Source organism: Calonectris borealis, chromosome 1 (genome assembly GCF_964195595.1).
Source record: "Calonectris borealis chromosome 1, bCalBor7.hap1.2, whole genome shotgun sequence".
Taxonomy (NCBI): domain Eukaryota; kingdom Metazoa; phylum Chordata; class Aves; order Procellariiformes; family Procellariidae; genus Calonectris; species Calonectris borealis.
Window position 1 is genome coordinate 160,938,835 of NC_134312.1, and position 25,508 is coordinate 160,964,342.

The following is a 25,508-nucleotide window of genomic DNA, read 5'->3' on the forward strand; positions in this document are numbered from 1 at the left end:
CACTGAGAAGCCGTGCAGGGATGTGAAGACTACAGGAATCCTCTTCCTTTGAAGAGAAGCTGTATGGCCGAGACCAAAAGAGAGCGGCAGTGTGTCACTTCCCTGTGTTTTCTTTTATTTTGGAGGTTGTTGCAACAGATGGAAGCGTGGGTGTATGGCTTCACCTATTTGTTTGTCTGTGCTGTAACAGATATTCGAGCTGCAATTTCTTACCTCTGCCTTTTTGGCTGTACCAACTATCTGGTCTATTTAGCTACTTTGGATCAAGTATCTCCTGATATAGAGCTGTTGTAAGAACACCAGTTAATTTCAGAGTGTCCTTTAATTTAAGAACACGTTGATTCTCTTGCAAAGCCGGTGTTGAATATCTGTGAAAATTTCCTGTGAACAGAAAGCTCTTGGGAAGCAGTTCTTGAAGGAAAAATCTCCTGTTCTGTGAAGAAATAAGGAAGCAGAAGTAGTTGATTTAGCATATATTTTTCTTATGTATCCTGTAATCCAGAGGTCAGGAGGTTATATCTAAAGTCTTACTGAATCTAGTCAAAGTTTTATCTTAAGCAGGTCTGCTTTTTCACATGAAGGAAATCAAAGATAAAATGAAGCTTGGATGAGAATGTCTTCTCGGGAGTACAGTTTATTTCTATCCATCTGATGTCATTCAAACTTGCAATGAAAATGCTATTTCTTATCTTTGGGATAGGAACATTTCTAGCCCATCACATACACTTTATCTTGCTAGAACACAGGATCTCTTAGGGTCTTTAGGTCCACATGGGTAAAAGTCAATATTTTAGTAAAAGATTATACATTTAATTTGAGACACTATTAAAAGCTGCATTAAAATTAATGAAAATATATTTTCCCCAAATGTCCACCTAGGGCATATTTATTTTCTGCAGATATTGAGAAAACATTCTAATTTGCTAAGTTTTGTAGTAAGTTGAAAGGATACAGTTTCAAAGTATTAGCTTGTATGCTTGAACTACATTACTTAGTTTGGTTTGATTTTCCTATGATTTTTTTAAAATCCATTCTCAGTATGATGTTACATGTTATTTCTGCTGTGTGGCAGTATCTTAGGGTTAGGAGGGTTTTTTTTCATGGCCTTTATTTTTATATTCAAATTCCATTTTGTTGGTAATCATTGTATAACCAATGACTATCTAAGAGTAAAGTGTTACTGTATGGTTCAGGGCCTAAACAGCTGTTTCAGATGATAGATGAAGATGGAAAATGAGCATATGAGAATGATGTGGTGACAATAAAACTAATGAGATTTTAAAAGTTTGGGTTTTGCTAATAAGCCCGTTGAAATATTCAGTGAAGGAAGAGGCTAGCTGAGAGGCTAACAAGGAGCTAAAAACTTCTAAAGTGAGACAGACTGGGCTGAAGGACCATATTCTTTCTTTATATTTGTCTGAAAATTGTAGAAAGCAACATGCTTTTTTTCCATGCTTGAAATGTTTTTTTGCTCAGTTTGCTTCTTACGGCCTATCCAACACTGCTGTTTCTCTCATTAAACTTTATAACCTCGTAGTTTGGTAAAGCTACTTCAGGTAGTTTAGCAGCTGTAGCATGTGCAAGATGTGGCCTAATAATTTTAAGTAGTCTTTTATTAAGTCTGATGTGGGAAATATCCTTAATTTGAATAACTGTTACTTAATTTGTGCTGACACAATTTCCAAGAAGAAATGCAGGGCATTTTGAAATGGTGTATGTCCAGCTTTTAATAGGAGAGATTTAGGTATTTGCTGGAAACAGAACCACCAATCTTATATTTTAGTAACTGCAGTTTCTTAGTCTGTGTAACCTGCTGACTTGACACCAATGCCATCATTAGGTGTTACTGGGTTTTTGTGTGACTGCTTTTTCTATGCTGCTCATGAGTCATTTGGTTTATTAATAAACTGTGACATCTTTAAGATATACCAGAGTCTGTGCATGTGGGAAGATTGATTAATGACAGCAATGAGCTATGTCATTCTGGAAATAACTCCACAGTAGACATTCAAGTTGCAAGTATTTTGATTTCACAATAATTTTAAATTATATGTGTATGATTTTCAAAAAAGTCTGTTTTCTTGATTTAACATGTGTTGTGTTTAAAGTAAAATTTAAAACATTCATTTATTAAAAGGCCTATATTAAGGCCCGTCCTTGCTGTCTGAATTAACAAATTAATAGCAACTTACTTATTTAAACTAGAAAAGTTTAGTAGAAATAAAGTAGAAATATATAAAGGAGAAAGTTCTAAGGAAGTCATTCTGCTGAGTAAGTGGAAGGTTGTTTTTTTTTTTTAAATGGGCTTAAACAGCTTATGCAGCAATTCTCTAATGGTGTCCAGATAATTTGTATGTCTTAGTGTCTGTTATTTCACTCTCATAGCTTGCTTCAACTTGTAACAAGTGGCTTTTATTCATCAGCAACTGGAGCATTAGACCTCATTAGGCTTCTGAATAAGGAAGAAACAGACATGTTTGAGTACAGCATCTAACTCTTGCATAGTTTTTCATGGGTCACTTGCATGAGAGCACTTCTTTTATCTCCTTTCATCTTCTTGCTTTGGGTGGATAAAAACCTGGTGTCTTATGTGCTGGCTTGTAGTTTTGGCTAAATTTCCTGATGGTTTCTGTGGAATTTTTTTGTTTTGACCTTTCATTAGACTCCTTTGGGAAGAATGCTTGAATGTCCACCTCTGGTATCCCTTTGCCCTCTTGGCAGAGGAAATTGCAGCACAAGTTCACCAAACGTAGTTCCTGCAGCAAATAAATTTCTTTGAAAGATGCAAGTGAGAGGCTCATCAGAGATAGGTTGGCAGACACTCAGTGCGCTGGCATGCAAAACATAAGATTAAACATTGTATCTTCTGGAAAAATTATTTAAGACTGAGGATGAAATCTGAGGATAGTTGGTCAAGCCAATATGCATAAGCCATTATTCATCCATGACAAGATAGGTTGGACTAGCACAGAAAGATATCCAGGCCAAAGAATATGGCATTAGGTTGCATCCAGGTAGAAAACATGTTCCCTTTGAATGTAGCAGCAGGGGCTCTTGGGGGAGCTGGATATCCTGCTTTGAAAGCAAGCAAGATGTCTGGAGTTAAAAAACAAAACAAAAGAAAAAAAACCCCAACAACAAAAAACAAACCACCAAACAAGCAACTTTAAAGCCTTATATGATCTTGAGTTATGGGAAGAAGACTTACATGGTAGAGAAGCTGTGTGGGTGGTGCTTTCAAGTCTAGAGTCCAGACATAATGAACACACAGAAAGGAGATGACTTCTCTGCTCTTTCTTCCTGATTAATACTTCCTTCCACCTGCTTTAGAAACAGCCTGAAATGCTAATTTGAATCATCTACAGATGCAGGTGTCCTATTCTGGCATGAAATTCAATGCAATTAAAGTAAAGCTGGGAGCCAACTGCTAATTCTTGCAATGTTCTTGTTTCCTAGAACTCTACATTGTGAAGTCCGAGACAAGTTTGTATTTCAGTTTAGAGGCAAACCAAGATGCCCTCTTACTTCAGCCCAAGGACAGAGGTGAATTAACAATCTCCTCAAGGAGCAAATCGCTCCTGGAAAAAGTCTTGTAAGATTGGTGTTACACAGTGGGAAAACCCCTACCTCAGGCTTGCTTGGCACAGAACCACTTCAGTTTGAGATATCTTCAGACTTGGGGCTTTGACTCGCTTTTTGTCTTTGTTTTGGTGTCTGTGCTGTCCTCTTAGTTTCTGATAATTGTAAGGTACTGTCCAGGTAGGAAAAAAGGCATCTTTAGTCTAATACTGTTCTCACAGTTAGTCTGCTTGTACATGTCCTATGTATAAGGAGGTATGTCAGAACAACAGTTAAATCCTTTAGCAGAAGTACGGTTTTAATCTTGAAGTCTCCTATCCTGACTAAATTCTACTGATTTTTTTTTTTTCTTCTTTTTTCTTTCCCCGGAACCATGAGGAAGTCGGGTTTTCCCTGAAAACAGAAAAATATCCACTAAGATGGTATGAAATGAATCAGTCACCAGTGAGTCAAGCAAGTGCACCTTAAGTTGATGCTTCATAGACAACAGTATGCAAAAGTGTGACATGGACAAGACTTAAGTTAATCTATATTTTGCCTAGCTCTGCTGTGATTTTAAACTTATTTTAGTTTGTATTTGTCACGGGGTAAGAGTGTCCAAAGTAAGATATTGTATCTTATCTGACAGATAGTAATGTCCAGCTGAGGGATATCAATGAGATATCCCATGTTGGTGTTAACAACTTTAGCCAAATTCGTATTCCATGAAATGAAGAGCTTTAAAAAAATGCATTGTACAAAACCATTATGGACCCAATAGAGGCACTGACTGGGAGAATCCTTTAACTTTATGCTGCCACTAAAACAGGCAGATCAGTTTTTTATTCCAGCTTCTGGAGTAGTAATACAGACCTGTACATTGGTGTTATCTTTGTTCATCAATGCAACCTACTTATGATAGAGGCCTCTTCTATGTGGTATCTTGGCATCTTTGTCCCGTCCAGGCTACTTGACTCTCTCCCTAAAAATAATGGTTTTGAGAGTAATTTTAACTGTAATCCAAAATTTGAGATTTGTATGATTCATTTTAATATAAAGAGGTGCCTCTCCAGAGCGGGACTGAGATTCTACCTGTTCCAGAATGCGCTTAATTCTTGCTTTACCAAGGCAAGTCAGTGAAATGGGGAGTATTGTAGTTGTAATGTTGACAACATGAAAAGTTGCATAATATGTAGCACACTCATATCTGTGACTTATGCTTTCATCTTTTTTCTTTTCCTTTTTTTTCTTTTTTTGGACGATTTTCTTGCTAAAGAATGTACTCCCTATGGTGGGACTGCAAGTTACATGTCTGCAGTATTTGCCATAGGAGGAATGAGTCTTGTGACCTTTTGTATTTCATCTCAATGTAATGTGTATGGCAGGGAATCGCCAGGTGAATTGCATGCTGTATTCCATCTGCTATCAGCTGGCTGAGCCTTTCTCTTGAACCTGTGAATATATTCTTCCAGGGCAAGCGTGTATCTGTTGGTCACTTACGAAACTCGGCAGTATTAAGATACGTATAGCTGCAACAGTGAATCTTCCACTGACATGTGAAATGTTATGCCTTTAATACAGCTGCAAGGCAGGTTGCCAAATGTGGGAGGGCAGTGCTAGAATATCTCTTACTAATACAGATGAGAGCAATAAGTATTGGCTTTTAATGGTGCTTGTCATTCTGCTGAAGTGGGTCCATATTTTCATATGAGCTACTGCCTTAAAAACGCAACCCAAACCAAAAACCAACCAACCAAAAAAACCCCAAAACCCTCAACAAAACAAAGCATCAAAACCCTTCCAGTCGTCCATCCTTCTTGTTTTTGAAAGTTATTTGTTAAGAAATGCTGTGAGTTGCCAGGGAATTTAAAGAGCCACAAAGGAGTAGAGAACAGATGTAGGGTTTTAGTAAATGATGTTGTCAAATCCTTTTGTTTTCACATGTACAGGACATGCAAACCTACAGCAGGATTACTCCTTCCTCCCCTCCTCCCCCCAGTTGCTACAGGTTGAGCAACAGTTCTTTTCCCTAGAACAGCTTACAGAGACAAGTTTGATGGCTGTAGTTAGAGCTGGTGTATTTAGTGAATGCTGATATTGGCCACTCAACAGGGTTTAGTGATCCTGATGCAAAAGAAATGGAGCAAAAGAAGTGCCATTAAACCAAACTACTTGGGTTTTAGCCTGTTCCTACAGTGAGGCTGGGTAATCATCCTTTCTTCCATCGAAGTTCAGAAGAAATTCTCATGTGCTGCCTGTTCCCTCGCTATCACTTACCCTTCATTATGTGGTATTGTGCATTAGGAAAGCAAGCTCTTGGAGTGAAAAGTGATTTGAAGGAGTAAGAGGGTATATGTGGGGAACTTATCTTTTGGGCAGCAAATTCGCTGGATGAATCACTGAGGTATGCTGGGAATAGGAACTTTTTTACCTATGCAATTTTGTAATTACATTGGTAATTCCTTAAGGGTATATGATGCAAGAAAAGAGTCAACTATTTGGCTGTTGGAAGTAATATGGAAAGTACTGTTGTTAAAAGTACCATGAGAAGTCCTTCAAGCCATTGTGTTTGTAAAAAGATGAAATGCGTTGTTTCCATAATAATCTGAGTTATTTTGCAGGTAGGTCTCTATTTAGCTAGTAATTTCCTGCAATTTTGGGAGCCATGTTGGAAATGCAGTCAAATAACTTTTGTACAGTGGCATTCTTTTTGTACGTGAGTTTTTTTCCTGGATTCTTTGTTGATCCTTATTCCGGTAACTGCCTGATAGAACAAATTTCTTTTTTTTTTTCTTTCTTTTTTTTTTTTTTAATTGCAGTTAAATGGTTTAAAACTACAGGTCATGTAACAAGTTGATAAATTTTCCGCATGTCTTAAAGTCCTGTTTTTAATCTTTCACTCTTTGAATCATAATGTGTTATTGGTAAAATTTTTTAGTATACCTCTTTATTAAAGTAACTTACGTTTTTTGACTATGTGGTGCCTGGGTAAGCAGTATCTCATGTTTTTGTGTTTGCTTTGGTGTGTTTTTTTTTTTGTTTTGTTTTTTCTCTAAGTATTTTTTGTGAATTAAATTATTGAGATAATCACTAAGTCCTCAGCAGAAAATAATTATTGGAAATGCACATCAATTTAGGTCTATTTCATGCAGGGTATAGCTCTGGAGGTGCTGCTTCACACTTTTGTTGTTGTTAAATAAAAGAAACTCCTCTAATGGTATATATGTGTTAATGAAATGCAAGCTAGAAATTACATTAACCATTCAGTAGGAAAGAATAACTTCTGTATCTTTAAACTGATGTTATAAAAATGTTCGCTTGTTGGCTTTCTTTTTGTCCTTCATTATGTTTTGAGAAGAACAGGGAGAATGATGAGGAAAGAAAATCACATTTATACTGAATTAAAGTAATCCAGATGCATTCAAGAGAAGTAGCTGACCCAGGACAAAACAGTGTTGCAGTTTAAAAGTAGAATCCTTTGTTAAATTAACCAGGAGAAATACTATTTAAAGTGTATAATATTTTTAAGTCTTTATTAGTGTGAGTGTTTGCAAATGCCTTGTGCATAATAAGGTGGTGCATTTCTGGTTGCAGTTAAGTATAATTACAGCCCATCTCAATGAAGCAAATTCCTGTTTGGCAGCTGCATCCTCAAGTAATGGTATAATTTAGTCTAAGCTGTTCTGTACTTCCGTTTTCTGAAAACAAAAGGAGCTGGTGCAAAATAAAAGTAAAGTATAACTAAATGTTCTTGAACTATTGTCTACCTTGATTTACACAGGAAGATCTGTTTTATAAATTTGACTAAACTGCTAGTTTCCTTCTTAACTCTTCAAGAAGCTTTATAGTGTGTTATTTTCTAGATTTGCTAGAGTTTGGTGTCTGTATAGTAGAGACACTGCTTAAAAAATAAATGCATTGAACTTCTTTTTCCTAGAGAAAAAGACAGAAGCATAGTAAATCTTTATTGTCTTGACTAATAGTTAATTTTATTATTTCTTTCAGTCCACTCATTAGAAATGTTCTTACATTGTGGATGAGGTGGGCAAACTCTTGGTCAGACTCAATTTCACGATTGCAGTGAGCTGAAATAACAATATCTTATACAGGTGTGAGAGCAGAGAGAAGAGGAAGAGAAAGGGATATTAACATCTTATGTTAGGTGTGAAGAGTAAGAAACCTGTGCCTGAAGTTGTGCCTTCTTAAAAATACTAGCAATGAAAGAGGATATTTGTGCTTTTTCACCACTTGATCTGCTTTCTGCAGATTAAGGTGACTTTCTCTTCTATTAGAGAATAGATAAAAATTCATGTCAAGTTAAATTTAGGATGTCAGTTATATTGAAGTGAGATAATTAATTGTCCAAAGAAGTGGAGCAGAGTTGAGAATTGAATGAAGGTGGTGGCTTAGTTTCCACAGCTGCCTGGTTCCTCTAGTGGACAGTGAATCTAAAATAGGCGTGTGCTTCTCTGGGGAGTTAAATTTTCTCTCACATGTATTTTTTGCTTGGTAAATACAGCCATTGAGGTTTGTGCACTTGGAAGTTGCAACTCATTAGTGTTAAAAAGAAACAAAGGGAAAACCAAAATACACCTCTCAAAACCTGGAGAAAACTGCTCATCACAGTCCACTTTTTTCAGGAGGAATTTAGCATACAATCATATGCTAAAACTACTGCATGAGGGAGCTAGGTTAGTCAAAATTACCAAAAATGTCAACTAGGTGGCATACAAAATTGCTTTGCACTACACTAAAGAATTGTACAGAAATGATACCAATTAAAATTTCTGCCTCTTATTTTGCGTGTGTGTGTATGCTGAACAGTGTCTATAAGTAACGATATAGTAGGAGAGTAGATTGGATTACAAAAGCAAAGTTGAAGCATGACTTGAGTTTATGTTGCACTTAAGGACGGGAATGGAAGATACTAACCACCGAGCACTGTGTGGCCTTGAATCACAAGGCCAAGAGACACTTCTGAAAACTGTTCGCAATACAGGGAAGACACCCCCCCAGTGTTTTGTACTGTCAGCAGAAAGAAAATCCTATGGAAGCCAAAGGCAGCGAGTGATGGCTGGCTGGTCTTCATGGCTGGAGATCTGAGGTTCTGTCAAGTGACTTCACTCAAGATGTGTGAATATTTTGTTGCGTTGTCTTGGTGGTTTTTTGGAGGGTGATCAGTGATGGACATCTGCAATGCTGGAGGGTTCTGAGGAGACAGGAATGAGCTGAGAGCACTAATAATGTGCAAGACAGACGCGAGCTGTCTCAAGCAAGGAAAGAGGCTGAGGGAGACTGGTAGTTTACTTGAAGAGTTAAGTGCTTAAAAGTTGAAGGTATAAAGAGGTTTTAAAATTTATTTTATTTTTGTGTTAGCATCTTTGTAGAGCATGTAAGATTTTTACTGTGAAGACAATTTGATACTAAGGTAAATTTTTAATGTGGATTTAGCACTAAGATTAAAAAGAGCATCCTCACCCTAACCCCAAAAAAGAGCAATGTATATCTGTTTGGAGCATTGGCCCTGGAGAATGTACTTGCTTAGTGGCTCGTTGTTGATAGTACCTGAGTAAGAGATATTAATGTAAAAAAAAAAAAAACTAACACTTAGGGTTTTATACTTCTGAAGAGGCCCAGTTGTCAACAAGTGGCTAATTTTTACAATAAAAATATTTTAAAATATTGAAGCCTTGATTTTATGTGCTGTAAAAGACTTGGACTGTTTTACATGGTCATTTTAGAAATGCACATTCCCTTTTGTGTTTGACTCATAACCTTAAGGCATTAAAATGGATCCACCTTTTTTTTTTTTTCCAGAGGAATACAACATGATTAGGGGCTGGCCTTTGTCTGTCATGCATTCCCACCATGACAGATTTAGCAAACTGCAGCCGAGTAGTTAGACTAGTTTGTACTTTCTGCTGCTTGGGCTGGGGAAAAAGCTATTGTTTTCACTGGATCACTGGCATGTTGATTTCTTTGATGCCAAAAAGCATATGGTTTTGCTGCTGTTTGTATTTTCAATCAAAGAATGCAGGCAAGAACAAACAGAAATCCTAAGAAAGAGCTTATTATAGAGTCTCCGCAGCAGTGCAAGGATGCAGGTCCTTGTGAAGTAGAAGTGGAGAGTCCTGTGGTAGTGCTGGTAAGAATTGTTTAAACAACCTATCCCTTCCCTTTAATAATTCCCGTTCTGTCTGCTAGTGAAAAACTGCTTAATCTGATGCTAATGAGAAGTTCCAGCATTCTTATCTGTGCAGAAGGTGTGTTTAAGATTTAGGTTTGATTCTTTGTGTATTGTCTACTTCTTTAATTAATTTTTTGCTGTTCTGGTTTACCAAATCTTTGGTTCTCTCTGAGTGTGACTTTGGAATTTGGTTTTCATACTAGCTGCTTTTCAGTGTCTGTTCTATTTAGCACAGTTGTACAGCTCTTTGAACCTAGCATGAAACTACTTGCGCGTTAAAATACATTCTAGCACCTCTATTTTTTAACTGCTCAGCATATCTTTTAATTAAAATATATTTGAACTCTCTAAAGACTGTGTGTGTAATGGTTAAATTTTACTTAAATGTTCTAAGAACTGTCTAAATAATTCAGGTGTACTTCTGTTAAAGGATCTATTTTTCAATGCCTTCAATGCACATTATTTAAGAATTTAAAGTTTTAAAGTATCTTCCAGTGAGGGAAAAGGGAATATTTCTGTATGTGGGGGAAATAATCAAATAAGAACATTTTTTTTATATCGCTACACACTTAGTTCTGTTGGAATTTTAGTAGTACAGCAAGAGAACATAATAATCAAGCTGTAATGAATCCACCAACTCTCTCCAGCTAGGACAATAAACCTTTTCAAATAACAGAGGAGGATTGTTAAACTGATAACATATGTATCAGTAGAAAGAAGTACTTTGATAGTTCTTAATAAAATTCCAATTTTACTTAGTAATATCTCATACTTAATTGCTGAATTAAAGGATGACGGTCTCCTCTTTATTTGTCTGGCTGTGGTTGAAGTTAGTGGGAGCTGTAATCCTCAAATTATGGTCCCCCCCCCTTATTTGAGTTTCATGCTATGTGTTTAAGAATTGAACTAAAACATTTTGGCTATCTATATTTAGTAATACACATCTGTAACTTTATGGGAATTGTTACTGTATATAACTGAAAGCTTACATGTGTGTTAGTAAGACAAATTTTCTTTTCCTTTACACTGTTTTCTTTAGTTTCATTCTATTCAGAGCAGTTGCTAGTAAAACGTGGTTTTTTTTGTATGGGTGTGTTCTGATTTCTGCTCCAGATTTTCATCAGTACAATATGAGCTAATCTTGTGTGTGCTTTCCTGCCTTTGGAATGTTTAACTTTATTTAGAACTGTTTTTATTCCCCCATGAATACTCGGAGAGGATATTAGTGTTTCTGCAGATACTTAGAGTACTGCAGTTGATCAGCAGGCGTATGTATTTACTTAAAAAGAAAAAAGTATAAAATATTACTCTATTTTTTTAAAATATTTACTTATCATTTATGAAGTACATCCTTACAGTTTTCCAGGTACTACTTAATTTAATGTTCGTGGATTAATATAACTCCAGTGTTTGCCCTCCCTTTTTTCATTTTCAGATGAAGAGGGTGTGTTCAAAACAAAGGTCAATATTTCAAGGGAAGAACATTTAGGTTCCACATGGGTCAAGCAAAAAATGTCTTTGTTGTAATTTCAGTTGCAATTTTGGTCTTAATCTGTTACATATATAGACAAGCGTATATATGGCATATAATTATAGATGGTATAATATCCCTTTTTGCTTCTGCTTTTGTCTAGTTTATTGAGGTAAACTAAATGAAATGGTGCAGAACACTTTGCACTAAGCGTACTGCTAGGCACAAAGCAAGAAGTAGGGTGCTATGTTTCATTTAACACCGACATTTGGGTCCATTTTTATTTAATTGGGTTGTGATGTTGCAGTAGATTTTTACTGCCACAGTGAAAGTAGGTATTTTCTCACCCGTATAGGGTGCAGTAAGGTAATAAGTAAGACTGATAACATTGCTAGTTGGTGTAACAAAACAGTTCTGTAACAGCAGAACTTCTTGTTTTCTGGATTAGAAACCTTAGAATTGTATTAGATAGCAATCCGCAAAAGCATTAGGAACAGGAGGCTTCTGGTTTACTGTAGTAATACTTCTCATCAACTGTTGCCTAAAACATTCTCTCAGGTGTGGATGTATTCTTTTTTATGGATAATTATGATGTGATTTACCTAGCACTTGAGTTTTTTGTGTATTTTTTATAAAGGTGAGACAGAAGGAAAGAACAAGTTTTCTGTGGTATTCATTTAATTCTTTCAAATGTAGTTCACAGACACACTGCTAGAGTATTGAGGGAACTGAGTATTTATAACCGTAAGCATCCCATGTGATATTGATACAATGTTATTTGATTGAGCACTGTGCCTGGATTAACTTTTCCTAGGCTCACAAAAGAAGTCATCTGCTGTTTTCAGTGCCAGTATGTTAGTATGTGTGCTCTCTTGTTTTCCTGCGATTTGAATTAGATTGTGTCATAACTTTGCTTTTGCGGTTAACAAGCAGGAAGAGCCCATGGAAAAAGCATTTAGATTTTCCGGGTGGTGCCTCGAAACCTTACTTGGGATGAACTGCTGTTGTGCTAGCTGTTGTAGAAGTTCCCAAATTAGTACATGTGCTGTCCAGTTGCATTTTTATAGTCAGAAGTAGTAACTGCTTATCAAATCAGGTGATGCTTCTGGGAAGTTGGAACTTCTGGAGGCCATCTTTCTGCTTGGAAATGCACTGGCAGTATAAAATGTAAGACACCTGAGCTCCTCTGTCCAGCAGAGCATTGCCCAAGTTTGATTCTAGTGTTAGAAGTTTCTGCGCTGATAAGAGAACTTCATAGGACACAGCATGCTTACTTTGTGTTTGAAGGTAAAGCAAATCACAGAGGAGTCTAGAAACTAAACAACTGGAACTGCATCCATATTAACAACCTGAGGTAAATACTGGCAATACAGAAAGTCTTATCAAAATGTTTGAGCTCTGAAAAGTGTTCTTGTGTTTCAATGGATCTTGACCATCAATGAAATACTTTACAAAGCATTGTGCTTTTATTTATAATTTAGACTGTGTTCATTGAGTTTTGGAAACCCCCATTCTCTTCTGTTACAGCCCCCTGAAGACTTGGGTGAACAATAGAACAAGAGTTTTCAGGCTTTCAGGTTAAACTGGCAGCGAGGGGGGGGAAGGAGGAAAAGTTAATTATTGTTTCTTAAAGAAACATTTTGCAAAAAAGCTTGTATAACTGTCTACTCTTTGTATGGCTCACTCTGTGTCTGTAGCCCCGGTAAGCACTTCTGGTCTGTTTATGTAAGCATGAAAACAGGTGACTTAATGCATTTCATTCTTTCAAGCCCTAGAGACTTAAAAGTTTTGAATTTGTCAATGAAAGCATATTGTTGCTTAAATATATGCATAGTGGTATTTTTTTACATAAACCTATAGCAGCTTATTCCCTCCCATTGCCCAAAGTTTACGTCACAAAGTTAACCATACCTAAGAAAGGGGATAATGAGTAATGTAATTTTTAAGAATAAGCTCTAGGATACATATAATTTTTTGAATGCATTTTTAAGCTGATTAAAAAATAACACAATTTGGACACTTTATTTTGAGTTTATTGTGGTTGTGGGACAATAAGATACAGGGAGCAGTTGCCCATGTTTAGTATTGAATAGTCTTATTATTTGTCCAAAGTGGCTTGCCTCAGGCCAATGTTGAGCAACATGGAACACCATATATTCATCAATTCATATGCTGTGTTGCCTGCTAGTGCTTGTAGCTCCACTCTACTCTTTATGGGGACTTGTTAATTTGCAGGTGCAAATATGTTTTTGTAAGGTAAATGATGTTTTGTAGCATGAGGCTAACAATACCCAGTGTGCTTAACCTGACCATCCTTTATTTTGTGAGAAGACAAGAGGAAGATAACATTTGTCTCAATTTAAACATACAAGAAAAAATGTACTGTATTATTTTTTCAGTAATATATAATGTAGGCAGTCATTGAACTCCTAACTTAAAATTCCTTTTATCTGATGGCTTTTGACACTGCTTGTCCAAATATATAACCCGTATTCGGCAGATTAAAATGGTTACCATGTGGGTGTCATGACTGCTGTTTTGAAATGCTCCTTATTTCTGATAAGTTTCCATACCTATAATGCACTGGCAAAAACCAAAGTCATACGGCAGATACTTTGCTGTTTTATCTTCCAAATACGGCACTGGCTAGCTTGAGTGCTGGACCCCATGAAGCCCTATGCTCTTAACATTTTCTTAGATTATGGAAATAAAAATGTTGCGTGTTGCAGATTAATAGGAAAAGTTAAGCCTTGTTTGAAAGATGGACTTTTAGTGCCTGTAGACTTATTTTGCAGTTTTGATGGGGCTGAATTTTATCTGTATCAGCTGGTCCATAAATCATATTGAACAATACTGTACCTCCCAGTATCTTTTCTTTTATATTACATGAAATAATAGACCAGAAAATCTTTTTTCTGAAGAAGAGCTTGAGAGAGAATCTGCTTCCTTGTGGTGTTGTAGGTTTGGCTAAATGCCAACGTCAGTGTGCTGTTTATTGTTTTCTTTTTTCATATCTGGTTCAAACTGATAAAACATCCTCTTCCTTCTGAATCTGTCAAATGACTAAGAAAGAAGTGAGTAACACTTTAGAGAAATCTAGGGAAGCAAATTCTTCATGAATGTTTATAGAAATGATATTTCTGCAAATCGGGTACTTTACTGATTAAATAGGAAGGTGGTGTAGTTTTCTAGTACCACTAACTATCTCTGTGTTCCATTAACTTAGAGGACATGTGTATATTCAGGGCCTCAGCTCCAGAGAGCTTTAGATTCTTTAAAAGCTTCTAATGAGGGAGGATTCTTTTTTAATTTTGTGTTTACAGCATGTAAGCAAAATGTGAGCAAAGCTCATTTTCTTTTAAGATTCTTTTTTATCAATTTTATGGTTGTGGTGGACCTGTTTTGTGACTTTAGGGTAGAGACGTGCATTTGCAATGAATTGGATGCTTTCTGAAGCTGCACTATATGCATCTTTGGTTTTTGAACTAGCTGTGCTAGAGAAGTGATTGTGTGTGTGTGCTCATGAAATATTAGTTACACTGTTTTTAAAAGTAATCCTTTTCCTCTATTTTTGCTGGTAAAATGAGAGGAGCCAGAGCTAGCTTTCTTCCAGTCTTCACCTGTTGCCTTCCCAAGAGAATTAACAGGAGGATGGATGTAGCTCTTCAGCACCAGGGAGGAAAGGATGAAAATGCTGATCATGTGCAGCACCACATAAAAATCCATTACCCATTTGAGGTGACAGCTTTCCGTTGCTACCAGTTAGTGGAATTAGTGCTGTGATCTATCTGCTTGCTGGTTCAGGTAGTAGATGTCCTAACATGTTGAACCTTCTGACTGTATTGACCATGTATATGTTTCTTCTTTCCTTTAAAAGGTTTCCCAAATTGCATTTTAAGTATATTAAAATATGTGGCCTGAATTTTTTTTTTTAAGGACATTTTAAAAATTTTGAGCTGCACTGAAGCTGAGAAACAGAATTAAAAAATGCTTTTGCAACAGCTTTTAATAAGGACAGTTTCATGTTCTGTTTAGTAATCTGAATCTCTCCTGCTTCTGAAAGGGTCCCATCAGCTCCCACCTATTGGCACAAATGGTCATGCAGCCATCTGATAAGCATTTCAGAGAGCCAATCTGGGCTGAAAGCTTGCTGTTTGGGAGGAACTCTCTAAAGCCAGACCACTCCTAATCTGTCTTAAAATACGACTGTTCAGTTGCTGGTACTAGTGTGAGAAGGCTCAGGAACGTGGCATGAGAGTGGGTCCTTCTAGTGTCAGCCCTCCTTTCAATTAATTTAAGCCAATTGTGAAGCCAAATCTTTAGCTAACAGAAGAGGCTGATTGTATACACAACTCAAATGGTCTTTCTCCCCTACTAATTTCTTAGACCCAGTTTAATTTGGAGTAATTATTTTTGTTTCTCCTAAAGGTCAGCCATCCTGCACTACACTCAAATAAACCTGTCACTGCAGCACACTGCAAATAGTTTCTCATGACAAACTCTTCAGAAGGCATGGTCACGTGGTAAAGGCCAGCTTGACCAAATGGGCTGACTTGGCCATAGTACTGTAGTAGTCTCTAAGCTGTGTTTTAACATAAGACTATACTGCACAAGAGCTCAAGCTCAGTGATTGGCATGTGAGCATCTTGCTCGCCTGTGTCGGTGGAGAGAGACCTGTTACATTGAAAGTGGGAGAAAGATGAGCAAAGGGTGTCTTGCCTTCGGAATGATAAGTGTTGTCTTGTACTTCATTTAAAGAGCAGTAAAGTTTGAGGGGCTCTTCATACTCTGTGTTATCCCCATCTCATGTGCTTAAGGAAGCAAATTTATACTGGACAGTTAGTGCCTTGGTGAAGAGTTGGAAAGGGTAGGTGAAGCTACTGGAATTTCTTTGGAATCAGAACTTGTTATGACAATCTGACACAGTGGGGCTGTTCAACCTGAAATTTTGTGAAGGGGTAATTTGGTAGAGACTGCATCTAAGAAATGTGTCAAATAGTTGGGTGAAGAAGGTGCATCTGCCTTCCGAGTACTAAGGAAGCTCGGAGCACACCATTTCAGTAGTTTGGGATTCATTGCAGCAGTCTGAATATTCAAAGGCAGAATATTCAGAAAGTTTTCTTACAACCAAAATATTTTGTGTAATTAGTACATTAAAGAAAATGTAACCTTTTCTTACGCTGTGTTTACATGCTTCTCGTGTACTTTTCTGAGCTAAGTCAAAATGGTCCAACCACTTCAGCTACAGACGCGTGCATGAACATAAGCTTAATCCTTTTCTCAAGGACACTGGTGTTAGTTCTTGGCTTTGTGATAAGCCATGTTCAGGAAGGAGAGGAGAAGATGTAGCAGCAGCTGTGGTTCAGGTGCTAAGCTCTCAAAATGGGTACAATATACAGCGAACTGAACAGCTGTTCTCCATCTCCTCTAAGGAGAAAGGTGGCAAGCTCAGTGTGTATTGGCCTGTGCTGAGCATGTTGTTACCTTACGAACTTTTAGTAAATCCTTCCAGTGTGATTGTAAATGGTAGCTATTTTTGCTGACAAAGCTACATTTTGTTCATCATTTTTTTTGTAGATTTATTTTCCAGATTTTGCTTTTTTGCCCTTTTCAGCTGTTATGCTCTGTTATGTTCTTGCATTTTTCTTAACAGTAAAAATACCATATGGTAGATATGAGGGAATCCCAAATAACTTTTGAGTAGCCTATGAACTAAGCCTGAAAACTTTGGTAACTTTCTCTGACTAAAGCTTTCCTAATTCCTTGAAAAACATATGTATTTGATTCACTTTTAGATGAAGAAAAGACCTGTATGGTTTCTCAAGAATACTACTGATATACTAAAGATTAGAATAGAATATAGAATAGAATAGACTATTTCAGTTGGAAGGGACCTACAATGATCATCTAGTCCAACTGCCTGACCAATTCAGGGCTGACCAAAAGTTAAAGCGTGTTGTTAAGGGCATTATCCAAATGCCTCTTAAACACTGACAGGCTTGGGGCATCGACCACCTCCCTAGGAAGCCTGTTCCAGTGTTTGACCACCCTCTCGGTAAAGAAATGCTTCCTAATGTCCAGTCTAAACCTCCCCTGGTGCAGCTGTGAACCATTCCCACGCGTCCTATGACTGGATCGCAGGGAGAAGAGCTCAGCACCTCCCTCTCCACTTTCCCTCCTCGGGAAGCTGTAGAGAGCAATGAGGTTGCCCTTCAGCCTCCTTTTCTCTGAACTAGACAAGCCCACAGTCCTCAGCCGCTCCTCACAGGACATTCCTTCCAGCCCTTTCACCAGCTTTGTTGCCCTCCTCTGGATGCATTCAAGGACCTTCACATCCTTCTGAAATTGTGGGGCCCAGAACTGCACACATACTCCAGGTGAGGCCGCACCAATGCTGAATACAGCGGGATAATCACTGCTTTTGGCCGGCTGGTTACGCTGTGTTTGATGCACCCCAGGGTGCGGTTTGCCCTCTTGGCTGCCAGGGCATGCTGCCGGCTCCTATTGAGCCTGCTGTCGACCAGCACCCCCAGATCCCTTTCTGCAGGGCTGCTCTCTAGCCACTCCTCTCCCAATTTATACTTGTGCCTGGCATTACTCTGTCCTAGGTGCAGAATCCGGCATTTCGACTTGTTAAATTTCATCCCATTAATCATAGCCCAATGCTCCGATCTATCTAGATCCCTCTGCAAGGCCTCTTGTCCCTCAAGAGAGTCCAACAGCATCTCCCAGTTTGGTATCATCAGCAAACTTGCTAATGGTGCGTTCAACTCCTGCATCCAGCTCGCTGATAAATATATTGAATAGGATTGGCCTTAGAATTGAACCCTGAGGAACACCACTGGTGATTGGTCACCAGCCAGATGTAGCCCCTTCACTACAACCCTTTGAGCTCTGCTAGATATAAAGATATTTCTTCTGTGCAGTACAGCTGGAATTTGAAAGGTTATTTACATAAGTTATGCAAATATATACATATATATATATTAAAAAAAAATCTAATCTTGTCTGATCAGCTATAATGATGGCATAAGCTGTCTTGCTGCCGTTCTTATGTTTAATACCTTACTTTGAAATTAGTACCTTAATAAAGTATCAATTGGAAAGTCTCTTGTAATTGCCACTTGTAAAAAAAAAAAAAAAAGGTAATTTTATGTCTGATACTGTGATATACAATTATAGTTGCAAAAAGTGCAAGCTAGATTATAACTCCAGCTTTGCATTAGTTTGCACGCTCCCAGGCAGTGCTGCCTCATTGAGAGCTCTCTCTAAACTTGCTTTGCCATCTGACCACTTAACAGAATGCTTGGCAGGGTGAAGGTTTTTCTGTCTGATTGTGCACAGCCAGCTGTAATGCCTTGACAGTGGTATAGGGTTTAAATGTTGAATCAATACATAGTAACTGATGATAGCTACTCATGCAATTAAGAGGAAGCAAATGACCTGTGAGAATTTTGACAAAACTATAGAGAAGGAGGAATGTCAATTAGCCTATCCCTACTGCAGGTTACTACTTGAATTAAAACAAAGTTCAATCTTAGCTTTGAATTAAGATTGTTTTAATCCCTGCTAAACCCAGATCAGAGCTTTCTAGGCAGTATCAAGCAAAGGTAACCACCGATGGAAGAGACTAGTCATTTCTTTATAATGTTTTTTGCAGTGAAAATACATGCAAGATTATTCTGATAAGCTCTGACTCAGTGCGTTTTGTGAAGTAGTTCTGTTTCTTCCTTCTGAGGCAAATAGCATGCTTGTCTCTAATTATCAGTTGCACTTATACATACGGTGTAGTGTGACATAAAATGTGCATTTTGGATACTGTAGTTTTCGAGGTAGATGAAATCTCATTCTGCAGTAACTTCTTAAAATGAGTCAACAGTTGTAATTTTTCCTCAATATACCTGAATTGATTTTCCTTTCTTTTTTTTCCCTAGGCAAAACCAAAGCTCATAGAACCGATAGACTATGAAAATGTCATCGTTCAGAGGAAAACGCAGATTTTGAATGATGCTTTACGTGAGATGCTACTGTTCCCTTATGATGACTTTCAGGTAATGTAATCCTCCCGCCCCCCCTTTTTTTTTAAAAACACAGATTCTTAGCAATAGTAGTCCTGAGATAATAACTTCCCATTTCTTTGGGTTTTTTAACTCTCTTTAGGTACAAAAAAAAAAAAAGTCTTTGCCATGAGTCCCTTTACACTGCTTGATTTATTCTGTCAGGTTACAGAAGAAGAAATAGCACAATTTCTTTATCGTTCCTGATTATAAGGTCCACTTCTGCAACTCAGCAATTTCACTGCCTTTTGAAGTAGGTTATCAGTCATTTTTAGATATTTCCCCCCTTTTCTGATGTAGGAAATCATGTGATGTTTGTTCACAAAAAGCATCTGCTATTTGTCATGCTTTAATTCTTAAATTGATAGGTGCTTTTTTTTTTCTTCCCCCTCCTTAACAGTGAAGGGCATGAACCTGTTCAAATGAAAGCTGTTACTCTCAGCTTGTGTTACCAGCCAAAATTGGGTTTTGGCAAAATACCCCCTGCATGACAGGACTCTGACTTGATTAAGCCAGACTTTACCAAGATTTGTGATCATCTTAATATATTTCTATAAAATAACCATGTTTATTAAATAAATAGTTTATTTAAATACACTTTTTTGAATCTTGTTGTAGATCCAGTTAGGATAACCACCAAACATCTTCGAGGCTGGAGTTGGTGTAAATAGTGAGGAAAGTCTCTCTCGCACATGCCCATACCTGCAGTCAAAATTTCTACCTATATTTGAAAAGTATGCAGACATCTGAACTGTCTGTAAATTAACTACTTCTGGGGACTGTATCATAGTTGAATACCTTAGAATTGCTCTGCAAAAACCTACCTGAAAAGCTGAGCACTTTATTCAGCCAAGTAGTTGAAGCTAAGTTTATGTTTATCGTGGGGAAAGTTGGTGATAAGTTAGTGTATTTCTACAGAAGGCCATATTAAAGTCCCATAAATTACACATGTTGCGTTTTTCACAAATTCTCTGTAGCCTATTAAAGTATTTACCTGAGTGCACCTGGACTCTGATTTTAGTATAATCTATGTGCTTCATTATCACTGATTTTTACGTGAATAACTCTACTTGTAGCCTTCCCACTCTGAGCTAAAAATTTTGGTTTTAGCAAGCTACAGGTATTTAGAGAGTAGTTTGGGCTTCATGTGTTCTCAACCACGTGTGAAAGTTTTGAAGGACTGCAAGTAAGACTTCTTAGAAAAGGAAGTCATACTGCCTATGAACATTAGCTAATGATTCTAGTCTTCAAATGCTAGACCACTCATGATGATGCCCTACACCAGGTATTGGCTTTGGGACTGAAAAGCGTGTGTGGGCTATATCAGCCGGCTCCCCTTCTACAGTGTGGCTCTTCAATATCGCAGATCAAGAGGAATCAAGGATACTTCTGCTAAGCGTACTCTTGTCTAATTGAATAGTTAGATTAGCAGGGGTCATTCTAGTGAACAGCTCTGAATTATCAGTGGAGAAGAAATAAACCTATCACAAATATCCTCAGGCATTTTGTTTGAGCAGTCTAGGGGATGTCTGAAGTGTTTAACTGTTGTTTCAAGTGGCCTCTTCTGCAATTCTTAACCTCAGACCTATATGACTGAAGCTAGTCCATAGTTCTCAGTCTAATCCTTTAAAGGGAATGACTGAATTTTGTTCATAAACTGTAATGCCTTTTGTCATCCTTCGTTTGGATTCTATGGTCAGATTTTCATCAAGGCAGTCATTAAAGTGTGTGTTACATCAGAGGATTTCCTTCAGGTAGTCACAAGTTTGGAATATAGTCAGATTTCCTGTTTCTTTATCCCTCAGCAGTGTAATATCTGAATGCATTTTCTGGGTTTCCCCTATATAGTCTTTGTCAGAGTCCCCTTTTTGTACTTGATTTGAATGAAGACTGGTTTGTACTATCAAACTTTATTATTATGCTATCAAACTTTTATTTCCTTCTAAGATTTGCTGGCACAAACTTACTCCAAATATTTTTATTGTACACGTGACTCTCCAATACTACTTTGATCTATCTAGCTTGTTTTCAACAACACAATGCGTTTAAATCTGTCATTCAATGTATTAAGAAAATATTACCGAGTCAGAAAACAGAAATCTCTTATATGCTTATTTATTTTTTTGCAAGTTAAACCTTTTAACCCTGTGCAGTTTTCCATAATCGTATTTACAGTTTTGAAACCATTAGTCTTGATATGGTTGCCAGTATTGTTTGAATCATTGAAATAATGGCATATTTTCTGTATTTGCCATTCTGCTTTACATATTTGTTTTTAATTCCTTTTTCCTAACTTCTTGCTGTCACACAATGTGTGGGTAGCTCTTGGGTAAGCCTCGGCTCAAACGTTTGATACTGCCCTCACCCCCCACAAGATGAGTGTAAAGTAGTGAGCTAGAGTATTTAGAACTACCTGTATACACACTTAAAACAGTATATAGGTGGAAACTCTTACCATTGTCTAAAAACCTGTTCAAGTCATTTCCTCTTAGAGCATTTAGTTTTTATTTTTACAAAGTTTTTCCTCATGCTTAGGTTAAACTGATTACAATCTAAAAAACACTTGCCTAAAAAGGAAGCCAAGCCCTGATTATTTACAAAGACATTAAGAGTAAGGTTTTCTTACCAGCACGGCCTTAAAACTAGCGCTTAAAACAGCACAAAAAATACTTACTTTTCAGCACTAGATAATCACTTCTATACTTTTCGGTAGATTACAGAAGTAGTTATGTAGTTTCAGAAAGGCAGATTAATAAAGCTATTGAAATTGTGCTAAAGTTGATATTATTTTGGGAGAAATTGGAGACAAATGTTTGTGCATAATTTGGATAACTTTTTTCCAGGTAATGCAGTTAGATAACTGAAATGTAATTTAATAAGTGTGTTTTTCATATAACTAGTAACAATACTTGGCAGGAATTCAAAGGCAAAACGTTTGTAACAAATGTTTTAATGTCTTGTTCTGTAGTCATGGTCAGTGCCACATTCAGTTTGTAACACTTGCCATCTCAGAGAAGCTAAATATTAAAGGAGAACTGATATGAGTTGTTAGTCAATATCAGAACAGAAAGCTTGCACAGCAGCTGGCTTCTTTGGACCACATATAACTTGCTTTTCTTTCTTTCTCCTGATGAAAGTTATTCGCCTAGTGAGGGAAAGGAAAAAACCAAATAAGTCACCTTTTTCTGTTTAGCTATGACTGTTCTCCAAACATGCTGTCAGAAGTAGCTCTAAGCTCAAACCACTACCAAAGAAATATTGGAGCAAGGATGGAGCAGAAAATGCTCTGCTCTGGGAAAACTCGTAAAGATTGAAGGATTATTCTTCAGCCAACTGATCTTGTTACATGAACCTTTCCAGATTTCCACTTAAATGCGTTTGCCATCATCCTAAACTTGGTTAGCTGAGGTTATGAATCCTGTTTTCTCTCCTTTTATATATGTTTGGTAGCAGCTCATTTACTTTTCAGAAAAGCATGATTTTTGTCCTACTTTGTGCTGATCTTCAAATCCAAACAAGTAGGCTTGAATTTTTTTTTCTTTTCTACATTTTCCTTGATGCTATCATATCCAAACAATAGCAAAATTTGCTTTTCTCTAGTTTCCAGAAGAGCTTTTTATCAGCAACTTTCTCTTCACATATTGGGTCATTTTTTAATTTAGCATTTCAAGATTGTTTCAGTTGCTTTTCACAAGCTCAAGTTCTGAGTTTTCTACACTGAATTCACTAATCAGGTTATTCCCTAACTTGTTCTCATCAAATTTATAGAATCATTAAGGTTGGAAAAGACCTCTAAGATCATCATGTCCAACTGTCAACCCAACACCACCATGCCCACTACACCATGTCCCTAAGGGCCTCATCTACACGTCTTTTAAATACTTCCAGGGATGGTGACTCCACCACTTCCCTGGGCAGCCTGGTCCAAGGCCTGACCACTCTTTCAGTAAAGAAATTTTTCCTAATGTCCAATCTAAACCTCCCTTGGCGCAACTTGAGGCCATTTCCTCTCGTCCTATCGCTAGTTACTTGGGAGAAGAGACCAACACCCACCTCGCTACAACCTCCTTTCAGGTAGTTGTAGAGTGCGATGAGGTCTCCCCTCAGCCTCCTCTTCTCCAGACTAAACAACCCCAGTTCCCTCAGCCGCTCCTCATAAGGCTTGTGCTCCAGGCCCTTCACCAGCTTCGTTGCCCTCCTCTGGACACACTCCAGCACCCCAATGTCCTTCTTGTAGTGAGGGGCCCAAAACTGAACACAGGATTCGAGGTGCGGCCTCACCAGTGCGGAGGACAGGGGCACGATCACCTCCCTGCTCCTGCTGGCCACACTATTTCTGATACAGGCCAGGATGCCGTTGGCCTTCTTGGCCACCTGAGCACACTGCCGGCTCATGTTCAGCCGGCTGTCAACCAGCACCCCCAGGTCCTTTTCCTCCGGGCGGCTTTCCAGCCACTCTTCCCCAAGCCTGTAGCGTTGCCTGGGGTTGTTGTGGCCAAAGTGCAGGACCCGGCACTTGGCCTTGTTGAACCTCATACAGTTGGCCTCGGCCCATTGATCCAGCCTGTCCAGGTCCCTCTGCAGAGCCTTCCTACCCTCGAGCAGATCAACACTCCCGCCCACCTTGGTGTCCTCTGCAAACTTACTGAGGGAGCACTCGATCCCCTCGTCCAGATCGTTGATAAAGATATTGAACAGGACCGGCCCCAGTACTGAGCCCTGGGGAACACCGCTCGTGACCGGCCGCCAACTGGATTTAACTCCGTTCACCACAACTCTCTGGGCTCGGCCGTCCAGCCAGTTTTTTACCCAGCGAAGAGTGCACCTGTCTAAGCTGTGAGCCGCCAGCTTCTCTAGGAGAATGCTGTGGGAGACAGTGTCAAAGGCCTTACTGAAGTCCGGGTAGACCACATCCACAGCCTTTCCCTCATCATGACGAGGCGGGTCACCTGGTCATAGAAGGAGATCAGATTGGTCAAGCAGGACCTGCCTTCCGTGAACCCGTGCTGGCTGGGCCTGATCCCCTGGTTCTCCCGGACATGGCTCGTGAGCGCCCTCAAAACGAACCGCTCCATGATCTTCCCCGGCACCGAGGTCAGGCTGACCGGCCTGTAATTCCCCGGATCCTCCTTCCGGCCCTTCTTATAGATGGGCGTCACATTGGCGAGCCTCCAGTCGTCCGGGACTTCCCCAATTAACCAGGACTGCTGGTAGATGATGGAGAGCGGCTCGGCAAGCTCCTCCGCCAGCTCCCTCAGTACCCTCGGGTGGTCCCATCTGGCCCCATAGACTTGTGAGCGTCCAGGTGGCGTAGCAGGTCATTAACTTCTTCCTCTTGAATTATGGGGGGTTTATCCTGCTCGTTGTCCATGTCTTCCAGCTCAGGGGGCTGAGTACCCTGAGGATAACCGCTCTGACAGGGGCAGTCATGTTGTGTTTGGAGATCCTTTTTACTGTTAACATCACCGAGTTTCCTTTCATTCTTAGCAATTGGGCTGTCTAAACTTCCAGTATCTTTGTGCTTTGTAGTCTGTTCATTTCTAACTGCTTTTTTGTCATTGTTTTGTTTTCATTATGGTCCCCATATCATGTGTCTGTTTAATTAAGATGATAGAACCACGTTCCCGCCACCCATTGGAACATCTGCTATTAATGTTCTTGCTACTCTCAATCACAATGCTGCCAGTCATTCAAAGCTATACCTCTTCTAAACTGTGCTGAGAAGAGCGAGTCTTCTCTTTCATAACCTTGAATGACTATATCTGTTGGGTACTCCTGTATCCATTTTTGTGCCTCTTCATGGCTTATTATAATTATTCCAAGTCACCTGAATTTCACTAATTTACTCAATGATGAAATGGCTTCATAACTAAATAACATGAGTTTAAAACAGGCTACCTTTATGGATCACATAAAAATCATATACACAATGACTGTGAAATTGGTGATGTTTACATCAACTGCATAGCAGGTAAATTATTAAAAGAAACTTTAAGCCAAAACTATACTAGTGACTACTTTGCAAAAAGACACCTCGTATCTAAATGCTTTTGTTTCAAAATACAAGTGAGTTAGGTTCCATTCTTACAGGAAATATTTTTCCCAGTATGGGATAAGTTTACTTATAGGAAATACAATGTAGGAACATTCCTACCCAAATTAAACATGCCATTACAAAGTTATCCCACTGTTATTTTGAAGGTATTTTGGTGCCTAGCTTAGACATTGTTTCACC

General features: G+C 38.4%; 1 protein-coding gene across 11 annotated transcripts in view; it reads left to right on the forward strand.

Moving 5' to 3' along the window:
• Positions 1 to 25,508, forward strand: part of DOCK9 (dedicator of cytokinesis 9) — a 137,604-nt gene that overhangs the window by 20,472 nt on the left and 91,624 nt on the right. For 6 of the 11 annotated variants that reach the window (XM_075138090.1, XM_075138062.1, XM_075138072.1 and 3 more), the window contains exon 2: positions 19,151 to 19,267. In XM_075138090.1, coding sequence (XP_074994191.1) covers positions 19,151 to 19,267 — 117 coding nt within the window. Of the gene's footprint in view, positions 1 to 9,510; positions 9,695 to 17,243; positions 17,253 to 17,938; positions 17,977 to 19,150; positions 19,268 to 25,508 lie in introns of those variants that run through there. The other 5 variants (XM_075138118.1, XM_075138135.1, XM_075138126.1 and 2 more) reach the window with 2 other exon arrangements.